This window comes from Hippoglossus hippoglossus, chromosome 20, assembly GCF_009819705.1.
Source record: "Hippoglossus hippoglossus isolate fHipHip1 chromosome 20, fHipHip1.pri, whole genome shotgun sequence".
NCBI classification, from domain to species: Eukaryota; Metazoa; Chordata; class Actinopteri; order Pleuronectiformes; family Pleuronectidae; genus Hippoglossus; species Hippoglossus hippoglossus.
The window spans coordinates 14,880,923-14,897,948 of record NC_047170.1 but is presented as its reverse complement, the minus strand read 5'-3'; the positions used below and the strand labels follow the sequence as shown (position 1 = coordinate 14,897,948).

At 42.0% G+C, this 17,026-nt stretch overlaps 1 protein-coding gene across 1 annotated transcript; it reads left to right on the top strand.

Moving 5' to 3' along the window:
- The first annotated feature begins 116 nt into the window (after window positions 1-116).
- mettl4 (methyltransferase like 4) lies at window positions 117-9,718 on the top strand. Its single transcript, XM_034571884.1, has 8 exons — window positions 117-513; window positions 1,247-1,312; window positions 1,818-2,175; window positions 2,427-2,496; window positions 3,360-3,534; window positions 3,616-3,722; window positions 3,808-3,899; window positions 8,597-9,718. Exons 1-8 carry the CDS (start codon window positions 295-297, stop codon window positions 8,785-8,787), a joined length of 1,278 nt encoding a protein of 425 aa, XP_034427775.1. The 5' UTR covers window positions 117-294; the 3' UTR covers window positions 8,788-9,718.
- Window positions 9,719-17,026: the final 7,308 nt, after the last annotated feature.

The window sequence follows — 17,026 nt, the reverse complement described above, 5'->3', positions numbered from 1 at the left end:
GAAACGCGTCAACACTCCCAAATTGGATTGTTACTCAAGCCGATAATCAGTTTTACGAAGTTTACGTGAACGCAGCACGCTTTCTACGGAAGTCCGTTAGGGACCAACATCAGAAATCTCTCTTTCCGCAAATACAAGCGAGAGGCTGTTGACTTTCGGTATCGTTTCCGGAGAACTCGAGTCGTGCGGGGACATTTCTGTTGATGTGAAACCGGGACAGTGCAGTTGGAGGTGGGGCAGATTCCAGCTGTAAGAGTCATCCGGGCGTTGTTAGTGGAACCGAGCAGCTTCTCCATGTCCGTGCTGGCGCAGAGCGAACACGGCTGCGTGCTGGATTCACGCGCCCTCATCGACCAGGGGTTCACGCGCTGCCTCCGCTGGAAACACGGTGAACGGACTCACGTGCAGTGTCGCTTTAAGAGCCAGTGGTTCCAGATGTTAAGGAGCCACGAGGCCGCAGCTGTGGATGCGGGACACGTGGAAATGTTGCAGAAAGCAAACAAACCACCGAAGGTAAAATGGCTGATGGTCGTGAACCCACAACATGACTTTACATCAGTCCTGGGAAGTAATCCAGTTAAGAATACATGTGCTTTACTCGGGTAAACCCAGTTCAGGTTACCATGGCAGGAACAGGGCCGGATCTAGGATGCTCAGATTGGGGTGGGGGGGCAATTAGAAATTAGAAAACACTTAGTGTTGAGAGTTTCCCCAAGTTTTAAAGAAGGTGTCACATTAGGAAATTCAACCACATCATGGTATAATAATACCAATTATACCAATTACTTTTGATTGGCAGATTCAATTGGCCCAGAATAAAGTTGACCAATTGGGTGGGAATCTGCCCACTTCTAGATCCGGGCCTGGGCAGGAAAAACCTCCAAAAAGACCCTAAAATGAAAACGACAGTAACAATGATGTTACTGTTATGAGTGCGGATAAGAAATAGTCGAAGGTTTAGAATCAGAATCAGAATCAGAATTCTTTTTAATTGCCAAGTATATTTTCACATACAAGAAATTGACTTGGTGTGGTTGGTGCATCGGACATAAAACAACAATATATACAAGTAGAAAGAACAATAAGTTATTGGGCACGTGCGGTACTGAGGTGCAGTGATTTATAATCATACTGTAGCATTTAGATGATTTGCATATTGCAGTATTATTTTTCATTAAAAAAAATGGATTTATTGCTCTTTTCTTGTTCTTCCCATTCATCTGTGTAAACACATTTTTATTTCCAGAAAAGAAAAAGAAAACACAGCGAACTCAACCAGGGGGAAATTGATTCACAAATCTTCCACGAGAAGGTAGGTCGATTCTCGTTCTGTAAATTTAAGTCCGAGCTGCACGTCTCCTCCCCTGAAATGAATCAGCCACACGAAGAACAACTTTCCTCGAGAAAATCAAACTTTTCAGTTCCAGTTACGTTTCTACGTAAATCTCCAACTGAGCTGTGAGCAGTTGCACTGTGGGTAATGTAGGCAGCCAGGTCCATTGTGCAACAGTTTATAAGGTTCTCAATGTGTTTCAGTTTATTGAATGCAGCATCTGTTTCATGAATGCTGCAATATTGCGCAATATTTGCAATATTGTGCAATATTTGCCCCTAGATGTTGTATAGTAAAAGTATAAAGTAAACCAAATTAATCAAATACTCAAGGCCTGCATATAAGTACAAGACTGAGTTTAATTTCATGCTTTTCAAACACCCCCTGGCAAAATCTTGAAATCTTGATATATATAATATATTCTGTATTTTCAGTTTATCTCACCACCCAAACTGAATCATCTCTGTATTGTGTTCTAATGCAGATCAGGTCTGTCGTCTCCGAAGGAACCAAGTCCTTGCTGGATTCTTCCCGATCCCTGGGTTATCTGAACGGAGCGACGGACACCGTTAAACAGCCACTTCCTGTCCAGGAGTGCAGCCTGGCCGCTCTTTGTGAAATGGCTAAAGAGCTACCTCTGGTGGACGACGAGGAGCAGGAACATGTCCAGTCACTTGTCGCTGAGGGTGGCTGCACGTCACATGTGGACTTGTTCTCTCGGGTGACGGAGAACAGGGCGGACCGGGCCACAGTGGTTACACTGATGGGAGAGGAGTACGTGATACCGCAGCACGCATCCTTCCTGCTGTCTGATTTCACACGAATACAACCGCTAGTCCACTGTGAGTACGACGTCAGAAACAGTTCTGAGAAAAATATGTTTGGCCTGAAAAATAACAAAATGCCTTCCAGCTGAAGTCACTGCATGTTTGTGGTAACATCATTTAAATGAGGGGGAAAAAGCCAGTGTGGCACAAACATGTCCGCCCCTCCCTCAATTCAAGTGTCACTCTGTGATTCCCATCATTCAAGTGAAACCATATTCTGTTGTTCTCTTTATTTAAAAAAAAAAAGCTGCTTGTTTCTCACACAGATGGAAGAAAGTTTGACTTAATCGTCATGGATCCACCGTGGGAAAACAAGTCTGTGAAAAGGAGTCGCAGGTAATTTGGCTGAAGGTGTAAAGCAGAAAGGAAGATAACAAAAAACACCTGATTTATCTCCAGGAATCAAATTCACACGTTAAAACAGCGAAAGAATCAGGCCTGAAAATGATGGAGGAGGAAACAGATAAAGGAGCTGTTACAAAAGTTCAATTCAATACAACAGAATACTACGTTATATTACAGAACATTGAAGCTGTGCCGACATGATATTATATTATCTGTTAGCTTGGTGTGTTAACAAGCCAACATTTGTTTATTAACATTAAGAGCGGCCGAGGTTGATGGGAATGTTTTGCAGACAGTTGCTCAGGAAACAAAGCATCAGGCAAATATTTGAGCTGATGAATGTGCAGCAAATTTCATGGCAATCCATCTGACAATTATAAAATTCCATATATTTGAAAATGACTAATTTCAACAGCAAGAGCAAATGTGAGGGGATCACTAACGTCTCACCTTAGCACCTTGATTATTTGCGAGATTTTTTTCTAATCCACCCAAGATATTGAGCCATTTCACCGAAGTTGTGCACATTTTAATCTGCTGGTGGCTCTAGAGGCAAAGCAGTTAAAGTAGCGTTCATGGCTAAAAACATAGAAAACAGTAAAACTTAACAATCCCAAAAGTTTTTCTTCCCTCTTCATTTCTTTCCTTTATCACCTTGAGATCTGTCAGATTTATCTTTGGAAACACAGAGAGGCACCGAGACCGAACCACTGCTCACTATGGCCTTTAAATTAGTCCAGTAGATCAGTAATTCATTAAATAGAGACTTGTTAAGCGTCATGTTGAAGTGGTGAAGGTTATGATGATTGCGTTTACTATCTTATCTTATGTAATCATTGTTTTTCCCGCTGCAGATACAGCTCTCTCCCCTCATCCCAGCTGAAACGTCTCCCTATCCCTCTACTGGCGTCTACGAACTGTTTGGTGGTCACCTGGGTCACAAACCGGCCCAGCCACCTGCGCTTCGTCCGTGAGGAGCTGTATCCACACTGGGGGTTAGAGGTCGTAGCCCAATGGCTCTGGGTCAAGGTACGGATAGATGAACAGATACAGCTCTCAACCTGTTGGTGGGATTCCAGATGATTTAAAGGGGTCGCTCTTTTCCTTCAGGTGACCACATCTGGACAGTTTGTGTATCCGCTGGATTCACCGCACAAGAAGCCGTATGAAGTGCTGCTTCTGGGCCGATACCGTCCCTCTGCAGATCCCTCCACGAGGTGACTTCCGTGTGTCAGTTTTATTAACATTTATAGTATGATAACCCTTAATGTCTCCTAATCATATTTGTTTGACCACTTTCAGCTCCTCAGAGACGTCAGAGGTTCCTGTAGAAGACTCGCGTTTGATTGTCAGCGTCCCATCAGCTCTCCACTCCCAGAAGCCCTCACTCTCAGGTGCATATCTTCCACTGCATCTACCAGTACAGTTGTGTTTTACTGTGCCACCAGAGGGCAATGCTGCAACATCACTGATTGTTATCTCGCTGTGCAGCTTCAGTGACGAGCTCTAAATCGTACGACAGCCTGCTACCACACATGCAAATCAATGGTTTAAGACAGAGTCAGTCACTCAGGTTTTTAAATTGCACCATCTAGATTTTCTTCCAGTTTAAAATTCAAAATGGTCAAAATTATGAAGGCAATATGCTTTTGTATGAAGAATGAACATACTCAAGTAAAAAGTATTGATTTATCTCATTATATAAGTGGAAATATCAGACGTGCTTTCTGCAGAAAGTTAGAATTTTCTTTTGAGAACCCCACTAGTGGTTGCAGATGTTGTTGGAGAGAGATCACTGCTCAGACACGCAACACAGGATCTCTACTGTATCCATAATAACTGCAGGGCTTGAATCCTCAACCTGTGACAGGTTGGATTTGTCAAAGCTTGAACTCCTGCTGCTCAGATGTGTCCAATTCCTCCTGTTTGCCATTATTGTGGTGTTGTGGCAAGACTAGTGTCCAAAGCGAACTCCGCTACTTGGAATCAACGTAAGACCTTGACGATGAATATGCAGGGACTGTGAACAAGCGAGGCTTGACGTCATTTCCCTCCCTCTCAGGGGAATGCAATTTATTGTGCGGTACGGAGAGCGAAAAACACAGCCAGTGTCGGCCAGTGCCCTTTCAGAAGCGCAGAAAAGCCTTCGCCTAACACTGGTGGCCGGTTATTGTTGAAATGCATTGATTTGCAACATACAGATGCTGTTGTGGAGCTGTGATACCGTAGAGAGTAAGTGGATTAGTAAACAGATGTGTGTGCGGTCTCCATATGGGATTCTTTGCTCAGTGCAAAGCCTCTCAGGTTTCCTCCAAGCAACATTTTTATTTAGGTGCACTCGGCTACACTAGTGATTAAATGTTTATTTGTGTCTGCACTACCAAACGGCTTGAATGAGTAGCATCTATAATTGTGTTTCATCTCCAGCTACAATGCCTCTTCTGTTGTTCTGCGAGAGGCAAGAAAGCTCTGACGGCAGTGGGTGCGGCTCAAATCTGCGAGTGTAGTAGATGATAATTGCACTGAGGCAAATATTAGAAGAGCTTGACCCAGATCTGCCAATAAAAATAAAATATCTAAGATGAAAATGAACACCTAGTTGCCTGAGGGGTGATTTTTCTCTTCTGTTCGCTCCTGCAATCGATTAGAAAACTGCTAGAAATTCCAGAAATCTAATTTAAAAGTCTCTCGACCTCTGAAACATTTAGCTCCCTGAACTCTCTTATCCTCATCTCCAGCTATCGTCCTTTAAAACCGGGCCGCACTTTGTGTTCGAGTCCAGCTCGTTGGGTCTGCTTCGAGCCAGCGGGCAGCCCGGTCGGTGTGACGCCACTGCCCTCGTGCCCGCCGCCTCGAGAAACCCTGACCCACTTCTGTCCCGCTACTGTCACTGACATCCTCGGTTGCCATGGAGAGATAGGGGACACCATTAGTCCGCTACAGACACAACACATCCTTGCCAGATGGTCAAGCTGCAAAAAGAGAGCACGGGGGGTATTGCACTTTGATGCCCCCCCTTCCGCAACTTTAGAAATTGTGAAAAATGGTATTTTAATTAGTGTTTCAATGACTCCATCACACTGCCAGGGTTTGTGGGTTGATTGGGAAATGGACTGCGCCTGTAATCACTGTAATCTGTGCACCAGTATGTTTCATTGGCAGCTGCAGCATTAAGCTTTTTCTCGGTCGACTTTCCCGTTTTGCACTTCACCCCTTGTCTTGAAACCCTGATTCCAATGGTCCGATTGTCTTTTGTTTCCTACACGTGTGAGACAGTGACACTGCAACGTGTCAGATGGTTCAAAATCCCTCCGGCTCTTTTGGGTGTAGGGAGCAGCTTCGCCACCAGGGGTTGCTTGTAGAGCATTTGACTTCCCAATATTGATCTGCATTTTTGGGATCCTCTGAGGAAGAAGTAATTGATTCAGTCCCCTCTTTGTTGTAAATTTGATCCGTGAAATCTTTTAAGCCCAAATTAGGTTAGATATATGCTTATTTTTTTTTTTTTTCAGAAATAACCCAGACTCCCTTGGCCACATGGGGGCAGCAGAACAAGCTTTGAAGTATCATCACCTCATACAGTTGATATAGCAAATTTAAGACCAACATTCTCTCTCCTTCTCTGCTCTCAACCAATCCTCAGGGAAATATCTGACCTTTTATGTGCAAAACGCTCCACCACGTCTGAAGAGGTTGTGTACAGTTGGTTTTCAGTGCTTGTCCATTGAAAACAATTCCAGGCTCGAGTTTAGTGGCGATTCTCAATAGGTTTGACACCACAACTAAGTGTATTCAGATTATAAATTCGTCATTTCATTCATGGTTAATATAAAAATATTGATTAGAGCAGCTTTTAAGAGTAATTGCACCAAGTAACTGAACTTTGACTTGAATCTCCCCAGACATAGGACAACAAAGAGGTCAGCACATTGCTTTTCATTCATGATTCAAGCTTTGTCTGCATTTGAATTTTTTAATAAGCTTTCCATTGATATAGAGAAAATATAAATAGAAACAAGACCCAAACTTAAAAACATTTTTATGTTCATTTAGAAGTGTGTGAAGATTAACATGGGACCAAGAATTAAATCCTGAGGGACTCCAAATTTGCACTGAGAATCAAAGTCATTTGTGAGTGATAAGGAAAATGAAACTGCAGGTCATGGCATTTTACTTCCATCATTAATGATAATGATTAATGCCGTGGTTGTGTTGCAGATATTTTATTCGAATTTGATATAGAGATGTGCAAATTGGATGAGAAGTATATAAAGGAAAAGTATGATATAAAACCTGAAGTTAATACTGTAATTCTACTGTATTGTATAAACTGTTTTACAACAGTTCTGGATTTCACAATTAAAAGACAACTTAGGACTTGTTATGTTACTCGTCCAGAGAACAGTTGAGTTCACACCCTCCTCTGCCACAAGCCTTCTCTTGGCAGAAGTTTCACTCTGTGTCCCATTTCAGAGTTAAGAGGATAATTAGACCTTTTATTCTCCGTTCAACTTTGAGAGCTGAGTCACCGCTTCGGGACGAATTAGTCGGAGAGCTGCATGTTTGGCCTTTCCATTCGGTGACTCTGTCTCCCTGACATACATCGGATGAGAAAGCTGGAGGCAGGACACCACATTGTGCAGGTTGGATGGGTTTAGGGGACGAGGCTTTTGAGCTCATTAACTCCCTGAGTGTTGGCTGAGTCGAGTGTCAGGGCGGGTTTGAGCATGCACAAGAGCAGGTAGTGTCGCACCGGGGCAGAGGAAGGGAAACGTATCTGTCAGGTGTGCTGCTGGAATATCATCACTTAAAGACTCAAGGTCACTTCCAGTCCAGAGAGAAAAAAACCTATTCAATGGTGTGATGGAGCTGGAGCGTCGCTAGTGCTGTTCTATTACCGAGTAACAAGAAAAGTACTCCGATAAGAAATGGATGCACTGCAGGAATTTTACAGCCCAACTTTCAATTTATTCAAATTTTCAATCGGATGTTTTACCTCTTTTGTCCTGTTCAAGGCTCGATTACCAAGTGGGCAAGAAGGGCAACTCCCCTCTTACCATGGCACCTGAACGCATCAGGGTCACTGCATTGTGCGCATTCTTGCTGAATGCATGTCCTTACTCATAAAAATAAATTGCCACTTTTCTGTCCTCTTGTAAAAAAAACAACCTCATAGGTCCCTTGTGCAGCAGCTTGTTACGACGCATAGTTGTGCTTTATTGTGAGGGAACCTCTAGCAGCTGTAGTAATTATGACAGGAATAAAGGATGAAGTCGGACGATAGTCTTGGTTGTTTCTTTTATCCATAACTGCAACCATAACCACATTTTTATTATTGTAACCATGACAACAAACATGGGTGCTTTAACAAAACCATTAAAAGTGTAATATTGCTTTCGTGGATCTTGTACTTCGAGATCTGCTTTTTTTGTGTTGTTTATGAACAATTTACTGATAAATTCTCTATCAATGTAATTAAGACTTGTCAAATACACAAAGGAACATTTACCCTATCAAGGTGCCTGATAGAAAACAAGCCATACACGCTCACACAGCTCATCCATCCACCCATGATGGAAAATCTGAGTTTCCAATTAACATAAGTTGTGAGGTGGCAGTGCTAACAACCAGATGTAGTTTAGTTGTATATAAATGTAATTTCTACGAGACAAGTTGCCTCTTGCATTTGTATGCAAATAGTCAAAGCAGGGACCCATTCATAAGAACGCTGCTCCCTACTTCGACTAGTGGTTAAAAGAAAGTATTTCATGGATGTGATTATTTCTGCAACATCCATGTAATGTATGTACTTGAGAATCGCTTGAAATAGCTTTTATTGTTACCGGCATATTCACAGGACACAATGCATGGACATACTGAATGTGACACAGAAGATAAAGAGCAGTGCATGCACACATTTTTCATGTGATACAGAAAATACCATTTGAACATGTTTTATGTGTTTTGTGCACCCATTGGTTGATACTTGTCATTTATTGAACTTTACATTTTGTTTTGTGTGTCAGGACGCTACAGTGACTTAATCTACTCATGATCATTAATCTTCCTCGTTTCTTCTTCTTCTCCACAGAGGTGTTGAAGCGGTACGTCGGAGCGGACGCCTCGTGCCTGGAGCTGTTTGCTCGAAGCCTGCAGCCCGGATGGACCAGCTGGGGCAACGAGGTGCTCAAGTTTCAGCACACGAGCTATTTCACTCTGACACCCGCAGACGATCTGGCAGACATTTCTAAAGATGAGGACAAACCCACAGTCACACTGTAGAGCCCAACTCCCCTGGTGAACCCTCTCCTCCTCCTCCCCTCTTCATCCCTGGCCCACCACTGTGGACTAATGACTGATTTTAAACACTTGTCACATCAGTATTTCTCTGTTTTTAATAAAGTTTCAACACCAAAATGCTTCTATACCAGTTTCCTTTTGATCTGCACTTCTCCTCATGCATGCGGGACCTTTGATTTCTTTTTGGGTTGGGGTACGTTTTTTATGTAGTTAACCACAGGGCTGCCTTTGGAGAGATGAAAGTGCATTTCTATTTTCGCTGTGTTTTGAACCTTACTTCCCAAATTGCAATGAGATAAACAGAGTTTGTTCTCTTTTAATATTTGCCTTTTGAGGAATCTCTGGCACAATATGTGTCTTAAGGATGATCAAAGTATTTTTTATTTTCTTACATTTCATGGTGTTTGAACTGATTCTCAAAATGTTTCCCAGTATTATACAGAATCGCTTAAAGATGTTTTTTTGTTTTTTTCTTGAACAATTCTCTAAAGGACACTTAGTTCAATAGATAATTTGTCCGTGGATTTTCCTTGTTTCCTCTGAAAGATGCCATCTTCTCTGTCAGCAAAGGCCACAGCCAGCCTCCTCCGACAAGGCAGGGCCTCCCTAATGAGTCTGTGGTATCCAGAGGATGGAGCGGAGGTGTGGCAGCGTGTGGGGATGAATAGCGCTGTCTTAAAGGCAGATGAGGATGAGTTACGGCCACTGCAGCACAGTATACATCACAGCTAATGAAGACAGAGTGTGAGTCCAGCAGGATCTTTTACACATTACCCTGTCATGCTCTCTCTCTCTCTCTAAAACACACACAATGCAGCAGCTTCCATTTCTCCTTATCGAGCCTGACGTGAGCTAATGATGAAAACCAGAGAAGTACTTTGTTGAGGAATGTTTCAGTAAAGATTGATCAGAATATTCATTTGATTTCTCCCACCACCTGTGCAACATCAAAAAGTTCATACGAATGAATGATCGAGACTTTTGACTTCATGACGTCAGGTCCCACAGTGGTAAAGGAGAAACAGGAAGTATAATGTTGCCATGGATTCAATTAAGTACAGTAGATGACAGTAACAAGGAAAGACAGACGTCATTTGTCCTTTTAGTGAAATATAAATTAGTATCACTAAAAGGATGCAAAAGGAGCAGCTCATGTTTGCTGTGGTTTCATGGAAGTGCAATCACAATGAAGAAAATAATTCTTATTAAAGTTCTAAAGCATCCTGTAGGTGCATATTAGACGTGGTTAAAGGTTACTCTTAATGTAATTATGACGTACTTTAACTGATACTAAAATGATAATGTGTCATAAGCGAGGTGGAGATGGAGATGTACTCAACTATACAGTCAGGTGGGCTCAGGACTTTATATCAGTGTTTGTGTTCCCACAGATATGAAAAGTTGACTCAGCGAAATGTTCACTCATCTATGAATTACCAGTGGCTTTTCATTGATGCTAATTCATCATCCTTCAAGCCGACTGGTCAAAACTACCAAGCTTCATCTGCAGGGGTGAGTGACCTTTTTAATAGTTTTTTATAAAATGTTGGTGTTTCTACCTTAATTCTAAGTGGTAAGAAGTAAGAGGGAACATTGTCTGCAGAGGAAAACTTCTCTGTTTTGCAGCTCTAAAACTCTGGAGTTGTGTGGACACCCGGCAGATCCACAGCGGAGTTGAAGCGTTTTCAAAAGAATACGTAGATCCGGCAAATGTAGCATCAGACACCTGACTAATAAATCAACTTTGACAAGTAACAACTGGCTAAGTGGCTCTTTCAAATCCATGCCCACCCCTCATTTTGCAGGAGTGCACTAAGATTTCAGTGAGTCACTTCTTCCGAAGTTGCTCCGACACCCTTTGATCAGATCAAACGCTTTGCTAGTCATGCTTAAGTGCGGCAAGGAGGGGTTCTGTGCAGTTCCTCCACTGTGTAAACTATCACAAGAGAATTTCCAATATTGCCCGTGGTAAACCGGCAGACATATTTCCCATGTAATTCTGGGTATGAGAGAGAGTCTGAGAAAAATGTTGCTGTAAATAGTCAGAAGCTTTGTCAACAACTCGGCTCGCAGAGGGGCAAAACAAAGCCTTTGGTTTGGAGACAGCCGTGCAGCAAACTGGCTCTCATCACAGCCAGATCTCCCACAGGACGCGGGGGAGAGAGGGAAGATGACTATTTCCTACGAGGAGCTGAGTCTCCTCATCTGTCTCAATCCCAAGGCCCCGTCGCCGGCGCTGCCTTCGCTCGGCACACACTCTCAACTTCTCAAAAAGTGGGAACCACAATGAACGAGCAGCAACACATTAGCAGTTTCGTCAGTCAGCATCATCAGAGAGAATGTGAAATCTGAAGTTGAGCGAGCAGACGTAGGAACAACTCCCAAGGTATAAATGTATTACCACAAACTCTTATGTTTATGGCAACAACTTCAGTACGTTGCTTCGATTCTGAAAGAAAGAAAAAACACCCCTAGATATTTTTAACTAAGTGGATTCTTATTTTTTTTCCTTTATAGGAAAATAAAGCGGCCATTAAAAAGATTAAAATACTGATTTCTTCACAATTTCTTATTGTTTTTTTGGTTTGTCACAGTCACTGGCTTCATGCTCTCTGACTCAGATTCCTTTATTAATCAGCAGAGACCTTAATATTTAATGTAAGTGTTTTTTTAAAACTCAGGTCTTCATACTGGCAATATGGTGAGCTTTGATTTCCTGTCTGATACACATTCACGTTATAATTTCTTCTTCTCAAAGGATTCATTTACCTCTAAATTTGAGATGAGAGGAATCAAAGCAAGCGCTCCGCTGAATATCTTATCCTAAATGTATTTATGAGGATGTAGACTCTGGTAATATAATCTGATTTAACGTAGTGCCATGTATTTTATGAAATGTTTCAAAGTCACCCAAGGGACAAGATATATCTGGCTGCCATTAAATATACAAACGGAGAGAGAAGAGGAAGAGAGACGAGAGTTTTAAGGAGCTAAATTGAGACGCTGCAGCTCCCACATCTCACACTTTCATCCTTTGGTGCTGAACAGCCACATTATCCGGACTTATGTGTAACAGATACACAAGAGGAACATGAACACGGTTTCCAGTTGAAGTGAATGGATGGTTAAGTAGTGGAATAACACTTAGATCAAAGTTTAATTACACTTAACTGGTAATTTAATACAAGTTTTACGATGCCCTTAACACCAATTTACAGACGACAGGTCATTGTGTTTTATCTCGTAGGAGTAGGACGTACTCAATGTGCATGTGAGGTATATTTGAGAATATCTCATCTTATCGTGTACAAAAACGAAGCCAAAATATTTTTGGTGTCTTTTAGCTCATTGTTTTGGTTTTACAACCCTAACCCTTGACTGTTTGGGTCCACTCTCATCGCATTGGATTCCAGTCATGGCGACAGTGCTGCCGACAAACAGGAAGTCCCGCCGCACACCGCTGTCCACCAAAAGCTAACAAGCACACACCACCGCGTCAAGGGGGCCGAGAAACAACCAGACACTAGGTGCTTTTATTTGCTGTCATTAAATCCCCACTGATCCCAGATGCTTCATTCTAATTATTTATTTACATCTCGTGTCATCAGTTTTACTTTGATTTACATTAATTAGTCCTCCCTGTCAACGTGTGGGTTTCGCTTCATGCGGCTGCGCCCCGTCACCTATCCAGAGACGAGCTCGTCAGGTGGAATGGAGACTCCTAATTGGCCACTGGTCTGAATGCGAGCTTTAGCACGTTTGATCTTCTAACTGGCGTCGAGTCCAGGGTGCCACCGTGCATAGAAATACACGTATGCAAACATGCTTAGATCCGTGTCTCTTCCGTGTCAGGCGAACCCAAACCTCTTTCTCTGCCTCTGCTAATTCTGACAGTCGCTCTCCTCATGTTCCCTGCTCGCTCAAAGCTAATAGTTCAAACGTCAAGCCTCCTCACTCTGTTTTACGAGGGGGTATAAAACGCAACTGAAAATATCCCCCCCACCCCCCTGGAAAAATATTAGAGCCTCGTTCAAATTGAGCGTTGTTCTGCCGTCTCAGCCTCTCGCTGGGCCCCCATCACCGTTCAGTCTGTCCATCTGCCTAACGTGGCAGATGGACAGCTCCATCCATATTCATTCACGGGATACCTCGTGTCACTCATGTAAGGATCTGTCTGTCAGCGAGCGGCACGTGTCAGTGTGAGTCCATGAAAAGGTGTCAGAGAGGGTAAGAAACAAAAAAAAAAGAAGGGGTGTTTGAACATCCAGACATGAGCAGCCAGTCCAAAATAGTCACCGACGGAGATAAATTGAGGGATATTAGGAGCTTGGGTGTCAAAATGGCTGACAGGTGGATGGCAGCAGGCAGGAAATCACTCTGTGCTGGATTTACAAATCTTTTGGCTTCGTTGAATAGAGAAAGAGTCATGACAGCTCTGTTTCCATGTGTGTCCCGACTCTGCTTGCTGCTCTTGGTCTGATTAATGCATTTCTACACACACACGACAAGGTGCAGAAGAATATTGGCAAAAGTGAGTAGTAATAGTCAAAAAGTTGTTTTTGTTCTTTCAGTTTTTAGAGCAGGACGATTCCTTTTAAAAGGTAAAACTCTGCCAAACCTCAGTAAAGACTCAAAAGCTACTTCCTCATGTCGGCTTAGCGTCAAATGACACCTCATTATTTCGCTTGGGAAGCTCTTCCTTAATATTGTTTCTGTGTCAGTGACGGGTCATGTTGCATCACAGTGGATATGCATCGCTGCAGGCTGTATTCCACTGTGAGAGAAGTAAACAAAGTCGTGGAAGTTTTCCATTCTGAGGAGGGCGGGGGAATATATCAATGCAAATGAAAAATGTGCCAAAGGCTCCTGTTTAATATAGATTACAGCCAAGAATCCCTGAGTGATGTGGCATCTTGGTGGTTGTTAAGATTATCTTTGATTGATCCATCGTCTGTCAGCGCTGATATAACTTTAAACAGTGACATTGAACTTCTCCAGGTGAGGACTTCAGACAATAGACTTAAAGATATATACGATAGGTTTTGATGTGATGAGTCTGATGTGGTTTTTCTTGCTCTAGAGAAAATGTTGATCATGATATTTTAGATAAGAGCATGTTTAGGGAAGACACGTTATTGTATAGTGAATCTACAAACTGATGCTGTGCAGCTTAATTTTCACTTCTGGCGGAAGTTTCTAAAAATACCAGCTATGTCAGGCAGAATCTTCGTTAAATGTGTGTATGACATGATGCAGAGGACATTTAGAATATTTCCATTTTGTGCTGTTGTGGGCAGCCATTAAAAAAACGTTCAATTTTTCATGAGGCAAGTCAACGCTTATTTGTTTGGTCAGTTTTATACACCGTGACATTTCCCTTGGTTTGCATAAGGCATTTAAAAACACAGTAAAATTGAAATACACTTCCTGATATAATGCAAACTATTGACCACCTGAATAATATTAACGAAATACTTACAACTGGACATATTATCGTTGTAAGGGTAGAATTTATGGCTAAGTTGTATTGGATTGCAATAGATTCTCTGGATGTACCAAATAAAGTGTTTACTGAATATTACAGCAGATATAGGGGTGGGCAGTATGGCCAAAACTTTTATTAAGATAAAAAATAAATGTCATATCAGTCGATATCGATAATATTCATGATAATTAAAATATTTCTTCAAAGTTTACAGACTGATTTTTTTTGCCAAACAGCAAATCATGTCCCAAATACGAGGTAGAATATTAAAACACATTATGGGTACTGTGCTTGCACAAGGCACAGACCATATATCGATATATATGTATATATCGAACTTTTGTTATGTTGCTATTGATGAAAATGCTATAGCGATGATTATTATCGTTCTAAGTCACACTTCTGTACAGACTGTCTACTCCAGATCACCCAGACGCAGGTTAATTCCAGGTGTACCGTGACGTTGAGCGCCATCGGCCCCGCCCACTGTGTTGACATCCTGCAGCCGACCGATGCCCTTACATACCAGCGGAGGAAACGCCAGATGAGACCACACCTGGTTTCTTTCTCCCAGTGGGTTAAAAATAGAGCGGATGTTAGATGAACTGCAGATGAGCGAAGAATTAGTTACAGCCATGCAGTATTAACAGGAAATCAGAGAAATGAGCGTAGCCGTCGCTGTGGAGCCGGAGGAGGAGAGTCGATCCTTGTGGGATGTGGGCTTGTGTTTGTGGCAGGTTGCTGCCGGTAAGAGCCGCCAGCTCTACCGAGTCCTTCAGAGGGTTTTTCCATCAATCACACTCTCAGTGGTTTGTCCACACCTGTCTGAACCCCCACCTCCGCACTGCAACAACCTCTATTTTTCCTTACTTGACCTTTAAGGACACAGGGAAGCAGGGACAGGATAAATGGCATAAAGGTAATTTTTTCACAAAGATGAAAGACTTTGCTTATACCTGATTTAAGATGTAATCAGCCATTTGGAAATAAACAGTGTCATGATTCTGCCCTCTGAACTTTAGTGAACTATTGAAATACTGTTGTATGGACTTTTTAGATTATGGATATTTACTGGACATTTAGTTTGTGTGTTCAACTTTGTCTTTGTCAGTTCGTCTGTATAAGTGACTCATGCTCGTGTTTTAGTTTTCATTTCTCTGACAGTGAGAGGAACTAAACCCAACAATTGTTTGTTTCAGTGCTTTATTTGATTGCATAAACTCATACAGTACATGTTTCTGTTACATTTGAAGAAATTTAACATTCATTAATGTTTTTCTGCAATTACCAAACAAACTTTTGAGTTTACGTTAACTTAAATCACTATATCTGCGAACATTTCTGTCATTTCTGCCACAAAAAAACAACAAACATGATTCATTTTCAAACCAGTTTTGTTATTGGTGAAAACATTTAATCTTATATTACTTTAAAAATGGTCATATTTAAATCTAACTTCTATATTTACTGAGCCTCGATATCATATCCGCTTTTATTCCGTTGAATGTCATCGAAGGCAAGTTTTACCCTTTTACTCGACAGGTTCTATATTTATCACATCTTGTGACCTGTCCTGTCCGAGGACCTTCTTCAACAAGGTGCAGAGATTCTCGCTAAAGATTAATGAGTTTCACCTTTAATGCTGAGTGGTTGTGATGGAAACTGACCTAAGTATAATGAATCTCACGTCAACTAACAGCGCCCTGCAGAGGCACACAACGGGTCACATGTATTTTTCTCCTTAATGTTAATTTCTTCTTGATCACAACAAGACTTTTTTATATCTTTGTCATTTAAGCCCCGTTTTTTGGCTTCGTGATTTCGCTTTGCCTTCGATAATAGTCAATGAAAAGTACTTAATACACTTTAAACCGTATGTAAGAGACTCTTCTACCTGGAAAACTAAATTAAATACGAATTTCACAGTTTAAATGACACTTACCCAAGCAGATAAAGATCTCGAAGTTTAGCTAAACTGGAGAAAAAAATCGCTCGAAAGATGAATTAAATTTCCTTTTTCTTCAAACATGCCCGCCTCTATAATATATTATCTATCTGTGGTTTGAAGATTTCTATTACTACACATCAGCGTCACAGACATGCAGCCACCCACGCTCTCAGTTATGACTTTTATCAACCCACAAATTACAATTTTGAATATTTTGCTCGGATATTAGGGACCGGATGCTACGCGGCACCTGCCAAACCACATTAAGCCTTTATTTGTAATTTAAGTCACATTTCCAAGTCCACACTATATCACTTCCCTCCTTATTCTCCTTCTTCCTGACAGCTCGCAAATCTGGTGCTATATGTGTTTCCTCTAATGACATAACACAGCGTTTCCAATAGTCGATGGTACTTATTCTTCCCTCTGGCACAAGGGAAGACTGTGGCTGTGAACCAAATGGACCAGCAGTGGAAATCATTCAGGTCTTCCCAGAACGCTCTCTTGTTTTATCCTAAAGTTTAAGGTTTGCCGGGAGAGAGACGGGTAGTTTAGAGGCTTCTTCCTCTCGGGAAAACTCTTGTGAAACTTTACATTGGGCGAGGGGGGGATTTCTGAGGCTGGTGTTAACAGCGCCAAGGTGATGAGACATCGTGCTACCGACCGGCCCAAGCAAGAGAGAGCGACAGGCTGGTGACAGGCCGGGGCACACAGGCCTCAGTGAGTCACTGATATGGGACAGCGATGACATGCCGTCACTTCAGCTTCTGCTCTCCAGGGCTCTGCAG

Bases quoted from the DNA above. Each gene is read 5' to 3' on its own strand.
- mettl4 (XM_034571884.1), top strand. From the start codon at position 295: ATGTCCGTGCTGGCGCAGAGCGAACACGGCTGCGTGCTGGATTCACGC. The intron at 514-1,246 runs GTAAAATGGCTG...TTTTATTTCCAG, and splicing joins AAGCAAACAAACCACCGAAG to AAAAGAAAAAGAAAACACAG. The intron at 1,313-1,817 runs GTAGGTCGATTC...GTTCTAATGCAG, and splicing joins CACAAATCTTCCACGAGAAG to ATCAGGTCTGTCGTCTCCGA.